Source organism: Corylus avellana, chromosome 3 (assembly GCF_965113065.1).
Source record: "Corylus avellana chromosome 3, dhCorAvel1.hap1.2, whole genome shotgun sequence".
Lineage (NCBI taxonomy): Eukaryota > Viridiplantae > Streptophyta > Magnoliopsida > Fagales > Betulaceae > Corylus > Corylus avellana.
In genome coordinates, this window is record NC_142492.1 from 1,340,250 (window position 1) to 1,357,939 (window position 17,690).

Below are 17,690 nucleotides of genomic sequence, written 5' to 3' on the forward strand. Positions count from 1 at the left end.
TGGAAGAGGGCTTAACAAACCTCAAAAATTTGTGGTGTAAACTTTTTTTTTTCAGGATTTTTGCAGAGGTGGGCGCCCCTGCGTGTGTCCGCCACTGATCCTAGACGCTTTCTCAAGTCAATCCGATCTTAGCGGGAAATGAGTGAGCTAAGGTTCTTATTTTTAGAGTCAAACTTTCACCCTAATACAAGCCAACCACGTGTGAATTTCCTTAAAGTCACTTAACAAAAACAAAATATATGGCTGCGTACTTTTGAAGTAAGAAGGCTTTGTCCAAATGTGCCTTGCTCTAAAAGCCTCATTCAACGTACACCCGATAAGATCTCTCGTCTGATCCAAGTCGTCTTTTATCGCGGGCCAAAGAAGAAGATCGAAAGCAATATATAGCAACAGCCATGGGCATGGCAGGGCATGTAATTCTTTCAATGTTGTTGACTTGTTGTGGTGTGGCTTTCATGGTGAGACGAAACATGCTTGTCAATTGGTTCATATTTCATTTTCATGGAACCAATGAAGAAGCCGGAGAATATTTTGGATATACAGTACTTGTGTGTGGTCCACTACTATTTAATTTCTCACACACCAGAGGAAAAGATGAAAAAGAAGATAGAATATTACTCACACCGGAGGCCCTATGTACCATAAAAATTTCAGATCGAGGCACTATCTTAGCAATGGGGACGATCATGATAGGAATCACTAGGTACCTCAATTATCACTCTCTAATTAATTAACGAAAAAATGAAAAAGAAAAAGAACATGTATCTATCATTAGCTACGCTTAGTTTGTTAAAACATTCTCTTTAACAAACAAACAAAATACTCGCAAAACATCAAATAATAGGAGTTTTTGTTGGTTGTTAGAATATTGAATAATAGGGAAAAACCAAAAGGTACTCATCCATGCCAACTTAGGATGATGTGAGATCCGTACGTAGAGTATTGGTTGTACTTTAACTTTTCTCTCTTTGCCAACGACTTAGCTCAACGGTCATGCGAGATGACCTCCAAAGTGCATTAATTCTTTGTCAAGGTTCGCATACAGTCCTATTCCAAAGGCTGTACAAAATTGTAAGGGAGAGAGAACTTCTGACTCGAAATTTTATTAGTCTCGTAATACTATTTTTTTATTGTTAAAATATTGATTAAATAATTAAATTTATATATTCCTATAAGCTTAGGCTTTTAAAACAAGCAGTGATTTAATATAATATCAGAACCAGAGATCCATCCCAACACTTGAGCAAATCCAAATTCGAAAGATAGAGTTGATTATAATTCTTTGGCATTGATCTCTACAAAACAACAATTAATTAAGCAATAGATGTGACTTAATGTGGTACTAATCATTGATGTCTTCATTGAAGAGTATTTTAATATATATCTTACAAGAAAATAAATTCTGAAAGCTACAAATTTAATTACTAGGTAACATAAACTATCATACGCAACAAGTTTAAAAAAGATATACATCTCAGAATGCTAGATGAAAGCTAAACAAATAAGTTACAAAGAAAGATATTTAAAAGGAAAAACTCCACTTGCACTCTCGAAATATAAGCGAATATACAATTACACACTCGAATTTTAAAAATTTGCAATGTCGGTATCTCATGTGTTCGGCCCCTTCTAATTTCACAATTTTTTTTTTTTGTTAAAATCCCCCGGCCCCTAAAAAAAGTGAAAAGTATGGTGACTCAAGGCATGCTCATGGGTGAGTCCAAGGCCTTCGACATTGCAAATTAATTTTTGAATTTCGAGGTTATGATTACAAAACCACTTATAACTAGACGTGATTATAGTGAAAGAGCTGAGATGATGGGAATCGCAGACACTCTCTCAAATCAATCCGATCTCATTGGGAAATGAGTGAGCTAAGATTCTTATTTCTAGACTTGAACTTTCACCCTAATACAAGTTGCAACTTTAACATTATATGATGCCAAAATCTTAATCATCTCAAGAAAATTACCTCGATTTTTTGAATCAAGAGTCTCATCATGACCTCTATAAGGACATCCTTGAAATGCAAGCCACCAAACAACATCAATAGAAGTTTTCACACATAGTCGATTATTTTGACTTTGTTCGGTACTTTGTGCATTTAATACTTTATCGATATGCCGTGATTAATTTTGTAAATCCTCATAAGATTTCATAGCATTATTATGAGGTGAACAAGGATCCTCCCCAATATGAGTCAAAAAGGCACAATTTTTTCCCTCATAAACTTTTCTCCAATTTCTAAATCCCTTGATAGTAAATACATCCCATCCAGGACGTCCATCTCTTTTCATAGTAAAAAGATAACATGGTAGACAATATACAGCATCCTTAGAATGAGAATACTCAAGCCAAGGAAATTGTGTGAACCAAGAGGCTTGAAAGCGACGAGGGTGATTTTCTGGCCTAGAAAGTGGATAATTTGTAAGAATAAATCGATTTGGACCATCTTTCAAATAAGCCCGTCTTATTTCATCACGTCGATTGACTGGATAGTCCCACATCGGAGGACGTAATCCTGGATCTCGCTTTATAGAAATAGAAGAAACATCAACTTCATTAACATTGAGTGTGGATGATTTAAAATAAATCTCTTGTGTTTCCGCAATTGGAGATTCAAAAGGATGTTCTTCATCTTCAACCCTTAGAGATTTAAGATGACGCTCATTGGGATTTGAAGTTTCGGCATTAGATTCCAACAGTGTATTACTTTTCGAAATGTCGGCTTCTTTCCTTTTGAAGAATGAATCGGTAGTTTTAAATGTTGACATGATTCATGAACTTAAAATTTTCAAGTTAAATCACGACCCTGTAAGAGATAATCAAAGTTTATAAATATTAAACAACAAATTAAGCAATCATACGGATATTAAAGTTTATTCAATCATTCAAATTAATAGTGAAATTAAATTAATGTTTAATCAAAGTTTATATGAATATAAGCAACAAAATAAACATTAAAGTTTAAAACCCACAAATTAAACAGAGGATGAATAAAAACTGTAGCACAAAAGTTTAGGGTTTAGGAAATTACTAGGGTTGTGACTCACCTGAGAAGATAGAGAGTGTCTTTGATTTCGATTTCCTAAGAACCCGCCGGACCCAAAAGGGCCAAATTAACTGAATTGTAGAAAACACCAAAGTATTTGAACTTTTCTCTCAAACCCTCTTCCTGTAAAGGGAGCAAAATATAAATTAAGTCATGGTTTCAACCAAAGCATCAAAATTTGGTGAAACAAAACAACATTTACAATTTACCTTAAGCTCCTCCAAAATCCCAAGAATTTCTCCAAAAACCTTCCATGAGTATTGTTTCTTTCCTTTTCTTGCTATAATCTAAAAAATTCAAATACAGAAAAATCAACTCTGGCAATATAACACAAAGCCTATCACGATTAGACTAAATAGTCAAATCTCGCTTAGTAGTTAGTTCCTATGGGTTTTGACCATCGCATCCCAGTATATTTTGCATAAAACAACTTCCATCTTTCTACGGTTCTACCTTTTCATTCTTTTATCCCCATTTGATAATATCTTCCCTAGCAGTAGGAGAATCATTGATTAAAAACTTCTTTCATAACTAGAATCCATAGATACATTAATACATTATACATACATTGATACATATAGGCTTACTAACTTTATTCAATTTTCTAGGCAACCAAACAGAAGATAATTAAACGAAAACAACAAAAAAATTACAAATAGTCATAAAAGATAAATATGTGGGAATTCAATTAATAATCAGAGAGATCATATCAAGACCTAATTTGGCAACTGCATCAACGCCTTTTCCTGTTCTCCAGTTCTGAGTTCTCCACCATACAACCTCAAGAAACTGATAAAATAAATCAAAAAATCCAAAATTAAAACTAGGTAAAAGAAAGAAACTAGAACAAAAATCTAAAACTGTAACATAAAACTACAAAAGCGACTGAGAAGCCAGGGAGGAGGAGATGAGGAGTTACCTGTGAATCTGTGATAGAAAGAACAGAGAACGAAGAGACTAGAGAGAGTTTGAGAGAGAGCGTCTTAGAGATTTTTATTTTTTTTTTGGTGCTGGAGAAGGGTTGCCGTGGGTTAAATGGGGGTGCGGGAGAACTGAGAAGGGTTGCCGTGGGCTAAATGGGGGTGCGGGAGAAGGGTTGTCTTGGGTAATGGGTAGGTAAAATTGTAAAAAGATTTTTTTTTTTATTTTGAGGGTGCCGTGGGTTAAAAAAAAATAAAATAATAAAATAAAATTTTAAAATCCTTTGGGGTGTCGGCACCCGCAAGGGGTAACGTGGTTCCACCACTGAATTACAAGCCAACCACGTGTGAATTTCCTTGAAATCACTGAACAAAAACAAAATATATGGCTGCGTACTTTTGAAGTAAACGACTTTGTCCAAATGTGCAGGACCATATATGCATGCTTTACCTTTGCCTTACTCTAAAAGCTTCATTCAACGTACACCCGATAAGATCTCTCGTCTGATCCAAGTCGTCTTTTATCGCGGGCCAAAGAAGATGATCGAAAGCAATATATAGCAACAGCCATGGGCATGGCAGGGCTTGTAATTCTTTCAATGTTGTTGACTTGTTGTGGTGTGGCTTTCACGGTGAGACGAAACATGCTTGTCAATTGGTTCATATTTCATTTTCATGGAAGCAATGAAGGAGCCGGCCGGAGAATATTTTGCATATACAGTACTTGTCTGTGGTCCACTACTATTTAATTTCTCACACACTTGAGGAAAAGATGAAAAAGAAGATAGAATATTACTCACATCGGAGGCCCTACGTACCATAAAAAATCCAGATCGAGGCACTATCTTAGCAATGGGGACGATCATGATAGGAAGCACTACCTCAATTATCACTCTCTAATTAATTAACGAAAAAATGAAAAAGAAAAAGAACATGTATCTATCATTAGCTACGCTTAGTTTGTTAAAACATTCTCTTTAACAAACAAACAAAATACTCGCAAAACATTAAATAATAGGAGTTTTTGTTGGTTGTTAGAATATTGAATAATAGGGAAAAACCAAAAGGCACTCATCCATGCCAACTTATGATGATGTGAGATCCGTACGTAGAGTATTGGTTGTACTTTAACTTTTCTCTCTTTGCCAACGACTTAACTCAACGGTCATGCGAGATGACCTCCAAAGTGCATTAATTCTTTGTCAAGGTTCGCAAGCAGTCCTATTCCAAAGGCTGTACAAAATTGTAAGGGAGAGAGAACTTTTGACTGAAAATTTAATTAGTCTCGTAATATCGCTTCTAAATTGTTAAAGTATTAATTAAATGATTAAAATTATATATTTTTATAAGTTTAGGCTTTTAGAACAAACAATGATTTAATATAATATCAGAGCCAGAGATCCATCCTTAGCAACTTAGTTTAGCTGGACCAACACTTGAGCAAATCCAAATTCAAAAGTTAGAGTTGATTATAATTCTTTGGCATTGATCTCTACAAAACAACAATTAATTAAGCAATAGATGTGACTTAATATGGTACAAATCATTGATGTTTTTATTGAAGAGTATTTTAATATCTTACAAGAAAATAAATTCTGAAAGCTGCAAATTTAATTACTAGGTAACATAAACTATCATACACAACAAGTTTAAAAAAGATATACATCTCAGAATGTCAGATGAAAGCTAAACAAATAAGTTACAGAGAAAGATATTTAAAAGGAAAAACTCTACTTACACCTTTCGAAATATAAGCGAATATACAATCACACCCTCGAATTTTAAAAATTGGCAATGTCGGTATCTCATGTGCTCAGCCCCTTCTAATTTCACAATTTTTTTTTGTTAAAATCCCCCGGCCCCTAAAAAAAGTGAAAATTATGGTGACCCAAGGCATGCCCATGGGTGGGTCCAAGGCCTTCGACATTGCTAATTAATTTTTTAATTTCGAGGTTATGATTACAAAACTGCTTACACTTCAGGGAGGGTAAGTAAAGTTTCTCTTAGTTAAAAAGAAATAAGAGAACTAGATTTATTCGGTCACATGATGGTGCAAGTTGGGTTGGAGGGATCACGATCATAAAACACGAGCTGAGGTTGGTTACGAGGTTGTGGCCATGTACACATTGGTGGTGGACATGTACACATTGGTGGTGGACATGTACACATAGGTGGTGGAGGCCATGTACACATTGATGGTGGACATGTACACATTGGTGGTGGACATGTACATGTACACATTGGTGGTGGACATTTACACATAGGTGGTGGACATGGACATTTTTTTTCATCTTTCTTGTCTTCTTCTTTCTTCTCCTCAGGTTTAGGTTTTGGTTTGACTTCCTCCACGCTTACTATGCTGGCATGGCCGACCTTCTTCCTCAGAGAACTGGTCAAGCAAGGTACATCAACTTCATTTCCAATCACCACCACTTGATCTCTGTCTGGCCCTTCTAAAGCCACTGACACAACCCCTATAAGCCAAGAGAAAATATAAGCAACTTGGGAGATAAACTCATTATCACCATAAGGGAGGGATAAATTTAATCATTTAATAATACTTTTACGTACACTTTCTCGGCCCCTACATGTCGGCTCAAACGTGAAGCCTAACAAGTAAAATATTTAATTGAAATAGGTGAAAGACGAAAACGTAGCTAAGATTATAGGAATATGTACCATCTGCTGCAGCAGCTATCTTCAAGGCTTTGGTCCGGCATCTGTCACAGACCACTTGCACCTTAATGACTATCTTTTGCTGCAAAACGTAAATCAGATCATATAAATGGAGTTTTGTAAATCTTTGATTTGTTAATAGAAATTCAAGTTAAAACGTGTAATCGACATTTAGTTTGAATCTAATTGAAGGAGTTTTGCAAGTTATTTTTGTTGGGTGAATTATGAAGAGGCTGTGTGCTAGCTAGCTTTCTTTAACATTAATATGCATGCATCACAATAAACCGTAAAGCGGGATGGAATCAGGATTTCTCATCGGGGCCAAAGCATGAATAAGGGAGGAGGAGGGACGAACATGACGCCCCCTGCAGATTCCGCCCCTGGCCATAAAGAAAAAGAAACAGTACTGTTTCCAAGACTAGATGGCTTGCCTTCATATTCTTGAAAAATGCTTGACAGAAGAAGCTGGGGTTTTGAAGAAGGTGCAAATGTATTAATTCTATAAGAATCCTATGAAGAATAAGAAGCTCAGCATATTTATAGACTTTTCAGCATATTTACCCACTTTTCATGGGTTCAACGCATTGACACAAAGCCACCAATTTTTGCATATTATTTTAGGGAAATGCTTGGTTGCAATATTAAGTCCATGTTTTAGCCATAAATGTCCACGTGGCAAGTATTTTAAAATAAAAAAAAATAAAAAAATTATATCTCTACTCTCTCCCCTGTCGGCATTTTCAAATGAAAAAAAAGTAGGCCTGGTTAACCAAACCTGGTTAACCATCCTGACTATTTTAAAACAAAAAAAAACAATGAACAACAATGAAAATCCCAAATCTCCCACCCCTCTCTCTCTCCCTCTCTCAATTTCTCCTACTCCCTCCCACCCACATCCGGCCGCCACCACCATCCGCCACCGCCTGTCATACCATCCAGTGGCTACGCCGTCGGCCACCACGAAGCAGGAGCGCCGGCCACCACAAAGCAGAAGCAGCGCCGACCCGAATCAGTTTCTCTCTCTCTCTCCCAATTCCCAAACTGTTGGCCACCACGAAGCAGTAGCGCCGGCCACCATTTGAGGTAGGCTGAATGGGTATAGGTTTTGTTGGGGCTAAAATCTTGATGGGTTTTCTTGTTGGTGGTTTTTTGTTTGATTTCGAAAAGGGGTAAGAATTTTTGGGTATATTTTGTTTTGGGAAAATTACAGTTTACACTCCCAAAGTTGACAGCGTTTTTCAATTTGAACACTAAAGTTTTAATTTTTGCAATTCACCTCCATAAAGTTTCAATTTTTTTTAATTCAACCAATATTATCCAAAAATTATCATATTGCCCATAATTTTTATTTTTATTTTTTATTTTTATGAAGAAAAAAAAAACAAATTTGGGAGTGCAAAAATGCCCAGAGGGCCAAAGGGGTGGCCACGGCCACCCCGAATTTTTTTAAATTTTTTTTAATAAAATTTTAAAAAATAAAAATTAGGGTCAATATGGGAAGTTTTTGATACAATTGGTCAAATTGCAAAAATTTGAAACTTTGGGGGGTGGATTGCAAAAATTAAAACTTTAGTGTTCGAATTGAAAAACGATGTCAACTTTAGGGGGTAAAATGTAATTTTTCTTTTTGTTTTTCATTGACAGATCTTGGTAAGAATTTCGTCACTTTCTTTGTCATGGTATTGTTGTCATATCAATGTTATGAGTTTTGGCCATTTGGGTTTTGTGGGGGTTAGACAGTAGGTGGGTGGGGGGGTGACCTCCAAAATTTTTGAAAGGAAAATAAAGTAATGCCTAGGCCTATCACCTGCTTGTAGAAAAAACTGTGTGGATGAGAGGGTTAAGTGAATGAAATCAAACACGATAATCGGAGCAGACGCAAAATGAGTAATTCTCATAAATTGAACACTGGGAAGATCTTCACATGGCAGATCGGCCTGGTGACCTGAATGCAGTGCAGTCTATCTTAGATTGTTAATGCCTTCATTCTTGCAGATACAATGATGAAGTTTCCATTTTTTCTAACCATTCTAGAGCTTAGTTATAAGCATGCAGAAACGTGTAGTGTTTGGGGGAAAAACATTGCTATGGTCTATGGAGTTTGTATCTTCAGAAAGCTATTTGATTGTGCTTTAAGTCCATGATCATGACTCAAGAGATTCCCAACCAAGTTCTAAATGGAGAGGCAAAGAGAAGGAAGAAAAGTTCTCTATCAACATTCAGTTCTCTGTCAAAAGATAGCATTTTTGTCCTTCCTAGTAATAGGTTATATATAAATTTCAATAAGTTGTATCTATCTTGTCATGCAATAGAATTTCTCTGTATATTTTGTAAATAAATTGAACATGTTTCGACTAAATATTTTTTTCCCTCTTTCCTTTTTCATCTCATGGACATGGACAAAGATTATATTTTGAGTCTCTTGAATTACACTTCTTAAATAAGAAGTGATAAACTTTTTTTACTGATAAGGCTCTATGGACAAATAAATCACATTCATTTGTCAATGACTCAATGCTTTTGTGCAATGGATATCAATCGGTGGAATCAAGATGCAAAAAAGTTAAAATTGCTATCCCCACAAGACATTGCCAAAAATAGGCACTACATCGTGTTGCAGGAAATTGTCTTCTCCTTTGCTATTGCTTTGGGTTGCCTCTCCAATAACCGCGGTGTGTCAATCCTCCCATCTCTTCTACCTCCGGATTGTATCCAGTTTTAACCAAGAGTATCTCCAATTGTTCATTTCTCTTGAGATGCGTTAACCCCACCTTCAAAACAATCCATTTGCATCTCGTTCATATTTTCATTTAACGGTCTTTCAAGTGAATGGAATCAAACACCTGCACATATAGCTCGTGAAACAAAAAAGCAAAAAAAAAAATCAGAAGTAAATACACTGTTTTTTCTCACAGCATTCAACTAATCGATTCATGAATTTTGGATAGTTGTGATTACCCTACCACAGTAAAGTTGCCAATTTTTTATTTTTTTTTTAAATTTTTTTATAAAAGTAATCAACACTAAATTGATCAGTGGTGAACACAATAATCGATTCTACACTTTTTTTTTTTTTTTTTTTGGAGAGAGCGACCCTTTTTAACGTGAGAGAGAATATAGCTTCTGGAAGCTTGTCACATGGTGGGCTGAAGTTGCCTGATCAATGGTGTAGTTATTCATCTAGTGGGTTTGTGCTAGTAGGTTGTTTCATATGATTTATTTTCTCAACAAATTGCATCTACACACATAAAAAGAGTGAAGTTGAAACACTCAAATTTGCATGACTAAGTAATACATATAATACTTCTCTCTCACTTCATAAAAAATAAGACATCTTCAGTCCCGCCATGTGGTAAGCATCCAAAGGCTAATTCTCTTTCACATTAAAAATGGTCCCTCCCTCCAAAAATAAGGTAAAGTCTAAGATACACTCTCTATACGAGGTTTTTTTGGGACCAATAGTTTTCAGTGACTCTTTCTCATTTTGCAAGAGTCCCGTAGCTAATTAACACTGCCACATTAGCAAGCAGGATAATGGTGGAATAGAAGTGTGGTTTATCATACCTAGTAATCTCTTCATCACAAATTAGATAAGATCAGCAACTAAATACCAAAAATCATTACCACTCCTGGATCTTATTGCAAATATATAACTCATCTTCCCTACAACATAATCCTTGATCTCCATATGTCAAAAAGCTGGCGCTCCAAGAACACCCCACCCTGTACTTCTCTTTTCTCCTTTTTTCTTCAGGAAATTCTGCTTGATCATCTACTTAGCTTTCAGCAAATGGAGAGGACAAACTGATGATAAAAAGATGCTTTGATTCTCCTAATCAGAAGTACAATAATGCTTTTGAAATTCAGAAGAAGCTCAGCATGCGAACATTTTGGCTCAATACAATCATACAGTAAGCAATTCATTTGAACATTTTGGCTTCCATGTAATAAAAAGTTTACAGAGACCTTGGTTTATTTTTTCCTTTATTTCTTTTGATATGTCACATTGAACTAAGTTATAATGTGCCATGGCTTTTAAGGTTGTTGTCAGCATAGATCTGTAAATGCTGTGGTGCCACTCCCCTTGCTCACGCTGTCTTGTTCTTCTGAATTCAGTTTTTTTTTTTTTACTAATAGAAGATAATTAATTGGTAATGCAATTAACAATTCAAAAAATATAGAGTTATGGGTCTACACTCTACAGGCCCCATAGTTATTCAACAGAAGTAGCTGCAATATGTATTTCAAACAACTGATTTCAATTAGAATCATTTGATTTATGGAATAGATCCAGAAGAAAAACTAGGCGCAAAATATAACTCATTTCATCGTGCTTATAACTTGTACATTTGATCTCAGAAACCGTATACAATGTAAACATCAAGCTCCCCACGGGCCTACACCAACAAGGTTTTGAACCCACAGGGCAGCAAATATGTACCCTAGCAGTTTGAACGTCAATATGCAAACAAGGCACTAGCTCTTTGAAAAAGATAAGAAAGAAAGAAAAACAAAGGGACAAAGAAAAGCATATACATTGCTACTATGTACGAAATTGATAAAAGAGTTGAGATTAAAGGGGATACCATTTGAACAATTAGACACGATCTGGGTCCCAAGTAAGTTGGTCAATGCTCATCCGTCTCAAAGATCTATCCATGTGCTCATCAGAAGCACGAATCCATCTCAAAGATCTAACCATGTGCTCAGATGCACAAATCTGACTTAGCGTATTCTGCATATTCTGGAAAGCAGGAATATCAATTGCTTCAGATATTCTATTACAGTGCAATGGATCTTCAGAGAAAATGATAAGAGCCTCTGCAGCATTATCCCTCAGTTCCTCAGAGTCATCATGCATCAATTCAATGAGAAACGGGATTACTCCCACATTCGCAAGTGCCACTCAATCTGCCTCATCATAACTCAATTGGGCAATAGCCCCAGACATTTTTTCCTTAACTTCACTATTTCCCTCTCTCAAAAGCTCAACTAGAAGTGGAATTGCACCCAAATTTCGCACAACAGATACCGCGTGCTTGTAACCTGAGAGATCCCAAAAAACATCAGCAGCTGCAGCCTTTGCTTCATCATCACCTTCTCTCAGAATCCTGACCAAGTGCTCAGCAATCTCAACTGGATTCACTTCTGCAACAGCCAGTATACAAAACACATCCTCCGCAATATCCCTACCAATAGGTTCGGGTCCCCGAAGAAGTTCAGCATATAAAGGTATTGCCCCAGCTTGAGCAACAGGCCTAATGTAATCAATATGAGTGGAGATCACACCGAGAGAATTACCCACAACAAGTTTTGTACTGCTATCCCCATCTCGGAACAACTCAACAAGCACGGGTATAACACCTAATTCAACAAGCATACGCCTCACACGTCTTGTAACCCCAAGCAACCCCATTGCTTGACAAGCTCTTTCCCTAGAGACCATGCTACCACATCTAGCAGCCTCAACAAGAAAGTGAAGGCCTCCTAAACTGGTAAGGACCCTCCTAACCTCTCTCAACAATGTCAACGCACTCAGAATCTTCAACAAGTACCTCCTAGTAGCATCCCTGTATAAATTTAACATATTGATGATAATTTCCAGTCCACCATTTCTAGCTACTATCTCGCGATTCATACTACTAAAATTGACAAGAATCCACAAACATTTTATCATAACTCTCCGAAAACCATTATCAGAATCTGGCAATAACCTCAGTATAGATTGTATAGCACAGGATTCCCCTATCTCTGTTTCCAACCCACCATCACCTCGATGAGCAATACATTTTAAGCAATGTACAGCAGATTCTTGAATAGGCTGACTCGAATTATTAGAAGGTGAAGGTCCATTGCTGAGAAGTTCGGCTAGGATCGGTATGGCACAGGCTAATATAATTTCAGGGGCATGTTTAGCGATATGGGCTAGCTTAATTGTGCCCTTTATTCGCATAGCCTCATTCCCAGAGGATATGACATGTTCGTACTGATGGAGAGCTTTTTCCCAATCTGGGTTCAATTTTTCTTGGATATTATCTGTCCCTGAATGACCCATTACAGAAAATTCAAGCCTGATTCGAGAAATCCTACCCAAACCCTTCAATTTCAAGATTCAAAAGAAGAACAACGACAACAACACTACTAATACAAACAAAAAGAACACACTTGAAGACAATACTGAGGCTTTTCACATGTCAGAATTAATACAGAGGAAACAAACGAACCAGAAAGTTATGCATATCATAACAAACAGAAAGAATTGGTACAGAAGAAGGAAAATTGTTAGTACCCTTTTGGATTGGTTGCTAAAATATGCAGATTCACAGAGCTAAAACAGCTTGAACCGAAGCCGGTCCTCAAAAGTGCAATCCATAGGAGAAGTACCCCTCCTCGTTCTGCAGCTATATTTGGGCTTGGTCCCGCAAGAGCTGAACTCACTAAAAGCCCATCAAGTTTTGGGCTTGAAAGAGTGATCCAAGTGAAATTTATCATGTAAGTCACTAAAATATAAATGGGATAATTTTTGTGTCATATATACGTTTATAAAATGATATAATAATTTTCATGATGTTTATCACATTATTTACTAAATTTTTTTTTTTTTAAAAAAAAAAAGGTTTTCACTTTATTCTTCAATGGGATTAATAAGCTACATTGTTTGATAAAAATTTTTTATTTCCTTTTTTGTTTGCTCTTCTCAAAATAAAAATATTAACAAATACAATTTGGATAAATAAGATTAATGGAATCCTTCTTACTACTAAATTACACAAAATTTGACCAGAGAGTCAATCTATTTGATAAAAAAATATTTTTTAATAGAAATTAGTTATACCTAATTCAATAATCATTTTTGATCTAATATGCACCAAGCAACCAAAAAAAAAGGTAAATCCCTTATGATACGCCTAGTCGAACTCGATTATTGTCCGAGTGGATATATCCGGCATTACTTGATATGTCCTATTAGCCCACTCTTTTAGCAAATATCCCAAATACAACAAATTTTTTAAAAACATAAAAACGACTTTTACTTTATATCATATCAAAACACTTTAACAAACAGTGCACAGTCAGTCGGCAAATAATGTTGATGAAATATGAATGTAGCACATGACAAGGCGTAGGTACTATGTGTTTGCTTGCCTGTTGCCACCTACCAAAACCACAACCATGTTAATTATAGGATGCCTAGGAATTATGGAGAGAAAAAAAAAAAAAAAATGTTGGAAACAGTGAGAGTAGGGAAGAGTTATGCTGGATATATATATTTGCATGTCTGTCTCTCTTCCTCTCAACCACAACCACAAGCAGGGAGTGAAAGACCACCTCAAACTTATGGTTAATTATCTGTTCCCCTAGCTTTTGCTTTCACTGTCTGTCCAAATCATCAATGAATGAAGTTAACTCATCAATTTCCCTACCTTTTTCATAAACAGATAAATAAATATGATTTTTTCTGCCTCTCTCTCTACTCCTATACAGAGAAGGTATAATTTGGCCCGTAGATTTGTAGGTCAAACGTATGTTTTTTTTTTTAAATGCACGATTTTAGAAACAGTGTAAAACACTATTTAAACAGACCCAGAATAACTATACATGTTAATATGGTATAGTGCAGTGCAATAATGCAGCTGTTGGTAAGCTGCAGCCTGCAGGGCATTAATGCAGGTGTTGGCCATGGAAGTTAACTCACATTTCCATGTCAAATTCAAAGTGAATGAACATTGAGTAGTTCAGTTACTATTATCTGGTGGAAGAGGAAGAGCTTTTTCATGTTGTTTTCTCTATTTAATTAGATGAAAGCCATTGTAAATATCACAATTTTCAGCACTCCACAAAGTCAAAATTTCCACTTTCAAAAGTAGGATAAGGTCTGGTGCATGAAAGCATTCACCAGCCTTTTCCCATAATATTATGAGTTCTTTTATTTTAAGTTTTTTCCAAACTAGACTGTCTGATAGCTTACATGGCACTTATTATATTAATCATTAAATAAATAAACTGAACTGATAGGTTTTTTTTTTTGTTTTTTTTTGAAAATGGTCGTTCTTTCTTTAAAAAACTCGGTCCGTAGATACAATGTCTTGAATACACATGGGATTTTCTTCTATCCCTACTTGTTCTTCATCATGGCCAAGGGCAAACTTCGCAAGATGATGAGCCGCGCCTCATTTGCCTCTCGCCCAACATGCCCTACAACCCAAGATTGGATACTATTAAGGATAATACGAGTGTCTTCAATCAATTGTCCATATCAACTTCAACTGGAACCTTCTTCAACTGAACCGATAGCTTATGAGTGTCACGTGGTACTTATGTAAACTGTCACACGAGTTTGTATGAGAATTATAATACAAGTTATGCCACTTAAGCATTCTCCTAATTATGTCTTTGAAGTACACTTAGAAAGTTTGAGAAACTTGGCTAGCTATATATATATATATATATATATATATATATATATATATATAATGATATAGCTAGCCAAGTTTCTCAAACTTTCTAAGTGTACTTAATTCAGGCTGAGAATCTTTGGCACGACCTATGAGTTCGACATGAACTCAACACGAAATTAGAAAATTATGGTTGAAAGATCTGGCCCGTTTAATTATATTGGTTAGACTATGGTTAACTTATATAGTCTTATATATATTCATGTCTTGATATAATTCAAATCTGACACGCGACATTTGGGCTAACTTTTTTTGCCACCACACGAGAATCCGACACAAACCCAATACAAAATCAGCATATTAAAGTTGAAGGATTTAACCCGTTTAACTCTATATATATTTTTTATACCCATACCTCAATACGACCAAAACCCAATATACAAACATGAATTGCCACTCATAATATTAACTTGGCCGGCCAGCATGCGCCTTTATAAAGGGGTGTTAACTAAATGGGGATACTAGATATTGGGAGTAAAGTAGACGAAAGCTGAAGGTCAACATCCAAAAGGAAGTGTGGAAGGACTTTTGTGGCATCAAATGAGTTGCATTGGATGCCCTAATAATAGGCACACATTGAGGTGTTTAATTTGGAGGAAAAAGCATGGCTCTCCTTCCCTTCCCTTCCCTTCCCTCTCTGTCTTTATCTTCTATCTTCCCCCTTTTTGCCTTGGTTTGCAACATGCACCATATGTCGCATAGAAAGCTAACAATGATTAGGAGGAATCATGTGAGGCAGCTAAGCAAAAGGGACTTTGGTTGATGTCGATGTAAGAGGAAATATCCCCTACACTCTAAAACTCCTACCTAATTTTGAGGTTGCCTCTCTTTCTTTCAAGACAATATCATTGTATACCATTTTTATTATTATTATTATTATTATATATGTGTGTGTGTGTGTTATAATATTTGTGGGCGAGAGAAATGGGAAAAAAAAAAAAAAAAACGATGGCTCCATTTTTTTTAATTTTTTGTTTTATGGGTTTTGTTTTTTTTCTCAAAATAAAAATATTAATCAACAATTCAAACACAAATTACTTCTAGAAAAACACTTTTATGTCATACCGGAACCTTTTTTTTTTAGATTAAAATAAGCTCAATATATATAAAAAGTGATGAGAAGAAGTACTCTAAATTATATAGAAATTCGACATTTTGAATAATTAAATTCCGAAAGTTAATTTGTCCTATTAGAAAGATAAATAGATATCAGTAAACTACAAAAGTTTTAATTGATCCCATGTGCTTGAACCAACGTTTTTTAACACAACATGAGGCTTGGCTTGTGCCAAACAGTCCATATTTTGACCAACAGTTACCGTTGACAATGTTGCTGTGGCCGTCTCCACGTCATGTCAAGCTACATATCAAGTGATAGGGATTGATTTCGGTTCAAAATAATAACATACCTAATGCACATTTCTGACACAATTTTTCCATTCAATATAAAATTAATCAATTATATATTAAAGATTTGGTTTATTTATTTTAATGAATTAAATTATAATCCAACTATATAACCATATGCCCTTGTACTGATATTATTCGAATTTGACACTTAATAGTTAAAAATTAATAATTTTTAAATATTATTTAAAAATTTGACACGAATTTAGATTGGGTTATGATTAACTTATATAATCTTATAAACATAATAAAGCAAATATTTTACAATTTCTAAAAAAAAAAAAAAAAGTTTAACACGCTCTAACTCTTAATTGGGAATCATGGCTACGACCCATTAACAATTGAGAACCGCTATACATTCCAAACTTTTTTCTTAAAAGTTGGTTCTCAAATAATGTGTTACCATCTCATTAGATTTATTATTTTGAAAAATGTGTCATCAACTCATGGGATTGTGACACGTCATTTTAGCATTTCTCTTAACAATTAGATAAAGTTTTCTTTTAATTGGTTTAAAAAATTGTTCAAGATATTGTTCTATTAAATTAAATTGATATTTATTTTTAAAACATATAAGAATCATGCTTCCGGTTAATTATACATATAAAAATCACGCGTTCAAATAACAAATCATCATTTAATTATAAACTAAAAAAAAAAAGAAGTCCTCCCATCAAATTTGTTCTTAACATTTTGCCAAAAAAAAAAAAGGTGTTAAACTATGGGTAAATAGGTAAAATTGTGTGGGGGGTTTTCATTTTTCAACCATCAACATCATGAGCAGCAGTAAAAAACCGACTCTATGTACTTGTAATCAAGTATTTGTGATGTAATCAGACGTATGTACAATGAATTTTAACAAGTGGTTGTCAATTTGATCACGATTATTATTAACTTGTAAGTAAGCATGTCTACTTCTTCATCAATGATTCAATAATCCTATAAATCGATGAGAAGAAAAATTCTATTTTAGCAATGAAAAGGACTTATTATTTATTTATCAACAAATAGGAAAAACAAACAAGGATATTGTAATAGGGGGCATATTGAAGAATCATGACAAACATGAAAGGGTTGTTTTGATTCTTTATCATGCATTATTGGATGAGTAACAACAAAAGCTGGTCCCATCACCTATCTTCTTCATATATGCTCTTACAATTCTTCGAGTTTATTATC

At 35.2% G+C, this 17,690-nt stretch overlaps 1 protein-coding gene and 1 pseudogene across 2 annotated transcripts; both read right to left on the reverse strand.

The window, feature by feature from the left end:
- Positions 1-6,012: 6,012 nt before the first annotated feature.
- LOC148586666 (heavy metal-associated isoprenylated plant protein 47-like) lies at positions 6,013-7,435 on the reverse strand. Its single transcript, XM_088514115.1, has 4 exons — positions 7,424-7,435; positions 6,652-6,730; positions 6,210-6,446; positions 6,013-6,074 (listed from the first exon to the last, which is right to left on the reverse strand). The coding sequence occupies exons 1-4, from the start codon at positions 7,433-7,435 to the stop codon at positions 6,013-6,015; spliced, it is 390 nt and encodes a 129-aa protein (XP_088370241.1).
- A 1,720-nt stretch (positions 7,436-9,155) lies between these two features.
- On the reverse strand, positions 9,156-13,029 carry LOC132176519 (uncharacterized; annotated as a pseudogene). The gene is made up of 2 exons (XR_015911646.1): positions 11,235-13,029; positions 9,156-10,480 (listed from the first exon to the last, which is right to left on the reverse strand). The product of XR_015911646.1 is annotated as an uncharacterized LOC132176519 (transcript).
- Positions 13,030-17,690: the final 4,661 nt, after the last annotated feature.